The 3,376-nt window shown below is 35.3% G+C and overlaps 1 protein-coding gene across 1 annotated transcript in view; it reads left to right on the forward strand.

The window, feature by feature from the left end:
- Positions 1-1,315: 1,315 nt before the first annotated feature.
- LOC106460916 (TWiK family of potassium channels protein 7-like) overlaps positions 1,316-3,376 on the forward strand; it is a 109,029-nt gene continuing 106,968 nt past the window's right edge. Inside the window, exon 1 of the mRNA XM_013920674.2 lies at positions 1,316-2,340. Within this exon, the coding sequence (XP_013776128.1) occupies positions 1,890-2,340 (451 nt within the window). The 5' untranslated portion in view covers positions 1,316-1,889. The remainder of the gene's footprint in view (positions 2,341-3,376) is intronic.

A 3,376-nucleotide genomic window follows, 5' to 3' on the forward strand; every position in this document is an offset into this window, starting at 1 on the left:
AATTATATACTCCTTCTTTTTCGAGGGGATTAGAGAAATTAATTACAAATTTACTACAACAAAATTAAGTGTTTAGTAGTTGGAAAAAATGAGCATGGTATGGTTTAATAAGGAAAAAGAATCTATTCTGAGGAAAATGCTTGGGAATTACCTAAGAAAATCCATGGTATGCTTTCTTAAAGTCTAATAATCGCTTTATTTATAATTATACATAAAACGAATTGACCACTTATTTGTAGCCACCAGTACGCCATTAAAAGTGTCTGAGTTTGAGACGTCAGGTGGATAGAGATTTCGGATACTGAAGAATAAGAAGAAACATATTTTTGATAATAAATTGACAAATAACGACTTAACCATAACGAAGTGGTTTATCTTTGGGGAACATACCTGTCGAAACGTGTAGTATGTTCCCCAAAGATAAACCATCTCATTATGGTTATAAGTATGTTCCCCCAAAATAATTTACCTCATTATGGCTATAAGTATTTTCCCCCAAAATTTACCACCTCATTATGGTTATAAGTATGTTCTCCCAAAATCAACCACCTCGTTATGGTTATAAGTCGTTGTTTGTCAATTTACTATTAGATTAACATAATGTGCTTCCTTTCCTCGAAAACCAAGAAGTTGCTATTCATCTCGACATTAACCTAATGTGCTTCCTTTCCTCGAAAAGTCACATGAAAACCAAGAAGTTGCTATTCATCTCGACATTAACCTAATGTGCTTCCTTTCCTCGAAAAGTCACATGAAAACCAAGAAGTTGCTATTCATCTCGACATTAACCTAATGTGCTTCCTTTCCTCGAAAAGTCACATGAAAACCAAGAAGTTGCTATTCATCTCGACATTAATCTTCTTATCATTCTCCTATCGTATCAAATTTTTAGCTAAGTGTAAACATTACAACATTTTTAAAAATCTAAAATGTAAAGTTTAACGATATCAGATTCATACTCTGTTTAAAGATATTACGTTTGTAAATATTTGTTTACGTGGATGAATATTAAAAGAATCTTACATTTCGACTATGAAAAACGAGAAATAGTCAAAACTGACTAAAATTATCAGAGAGTACATCTCTTTCTTTTTTTATCATAGCACGTAAGTGATTACGTTCAACATTTCAGTTACTTATATTACAATAAATACATATTTCGACGTTTAATCTTAAGTTAGTTTGTTTTTGTCAGCGCCCTTCAAAAGATTCCCAAAAGAGGGCGCTGTTCGGCAAAGGAATTTTTCTTTGATGCCTCTATACACTTACCAAGAGCGCAGGAAAGCCTTGCCAGTCTGCTGGAGGAAGACTGGAAAGCAATACACTGAAGGATTTTGTAGTGGCTTTACAGGCAGGAAAATATTTACTGCCTACCTTAAGTAATTTGATGTTATTCGTTTAGTTTCTCTTGCAACGTTGCGAGTGTATTAAATAAACATAATTACTAGTTGTGTACATAGTAGCTCAATCCTTCTTCCCAAAACAAGATCTTCCAATATATCTCTCGGTAAAGTAAAAGCTCTCGAAGACGAACTTTGAAGAAACATGAGAGCCCATTTTGGTTTTAGAAGAATTTAGTAAGAACACAAGACGTTTCTCTTTGGACATATAAAAGAAAAGTTCAGTTTTAGGCTATTAATATCATTACATTTTACATTTTTCTTTATAAATATGGAAATTTTGGAACTATTACATGAATTTTTATTGAATACCTGAATAGCATAGGACTTCTTACCTTTCGTTAAATAATCTGCTTGAATCAGTACTTTAGCTGAAAAAGTCTTATATATTAAGTAACATAACCATAAGCTCAGCAGACATTGAGCCGAGCCTGGCTGCCTGCAAGGGTTGGCCCGGCTCGGCCACTGGTCAATCGGTGGCAGTCGACTATGGCTCTAGAGCGGAAGCGTTCCACCAGACGCAGTGGTTCCCGCTACGCCGGCAAGAAACGTCGCCCGGTCAACAAATGCAAGACGTGCTGCCGCAAGTTCACGGCTTTCATGTTCTCCCATGTCGGGTTGTGTGGATTAGTTGTCGGCTACAGTATCATGGGCGCTTTCGCTTTCCGGGCACTAGAGGCTCCTTATGAAGAAGTAAAAGCTGGAGAGGTGACAGATATGAGACAGAAGACCGTGAGGCGGCTATGGGACATCACTTACGACCTCAATGTGCTCTACAAAGACAATTGGACTCGGCTTGTAGCTGCAGAAATTAAACGCTTTCAGTCAGATTTAATAGCGGCCGTTAAAGACGGATACGACGGGAAGGAGTTAGGAGCGGTTCAACAGTGGTCCTTCTCCGGAGCGTTTCTGTATTCTCTCACAGTCATCACCACAATAGGTAAGACGCCGTTTTTTGTTAATAAAGCAGGAGTAGCTTGCTGCCTTTATCTTTCTACTTTTTATTAACCGTTACGGGCAACGCTACAGATGATGCTAAAGGAAATACGTGCACGCAAAACAAAACAAACAACAACAAAAAACACATTAACTCATGCGTAGTAGTAGTACAGATTGTGAGACGCAGACTAGCATGGTAATAGTATGCTGAAATATATAAAGCAAATGGTTGAATGATGGGTTTCACAAATAAACTACAGTGAATTCATTTTCATATTATTACAGGGCATTCTTTTTTGTTTTGTTTTTTGTATTATCAAGTTCCATAAAGGAACTGCCATTATTGCAAAGCCAGCCAGAGAAGCTAATTCTTCTTGTACTATTTGTATCAAATTTATTACATAAACATGCTTTTGCAATTTTAACATTTTTTGAAGCATATTCAATAAAAATTATGAAAAGTTAACAATACTTTGGGGGAGGGCCATTGTAGTACTACAACAACTGTAACTTTTAATGAATTATAAACAACTTTTATTATAGAGTTTCGTAAAATAACAGTTATCTTATACCTGATGTAAATAAATCATCTTACATTGATTCTAAAATAACCTAATTTTGAAGAGAGCATAAATATTTGGCGTATTAAAAAAATTATATTTAATGCATATACTAGAAGAGAAATCATCATCAAAAATCAAATAAGAAACACATACGTGAAGGTCAGTATCTTATTTCCCAGGGAACACTTTAAACAACAAGCTTACAGTTATGGTATGAAACGGAAGACCCAGTTTATAAAAGATGTACATAATGAGCACTTTACTTCTAAGCTTGTTTACATGAGCTAACGTACCTTCTTTAAAAACTTTATAGGCAGAAATATAACATCTTATTTTTCTGAATTGAATTCAAATATTATTTTTATTTTCCGAGAATCATAACAAGATTCACAGTACTGAATAAAAACCTATAACCCGAGCGCTTCCGAAAGGTGGACCTTTCTTCTTCAGTTTGCCCCTGAAGAAGAAGGGTCC

The sequence above is a fragment of the Limulus polyphemus genome, unplaced genomic scaffold, assembly GCF_000517525.1.
Source record: "Limulus polyphemus unplaced genomic scaffold, Limulus_polyphemus-2.1.2 Scaffold862, whole genome shotgun sequence".
Taxonomy (NCBI): Eukaryota; Metazoa; Arthropoda; class Merostomata; order Xiphosura; family Limulidae; genus Limulus; species Limulus polyphemus.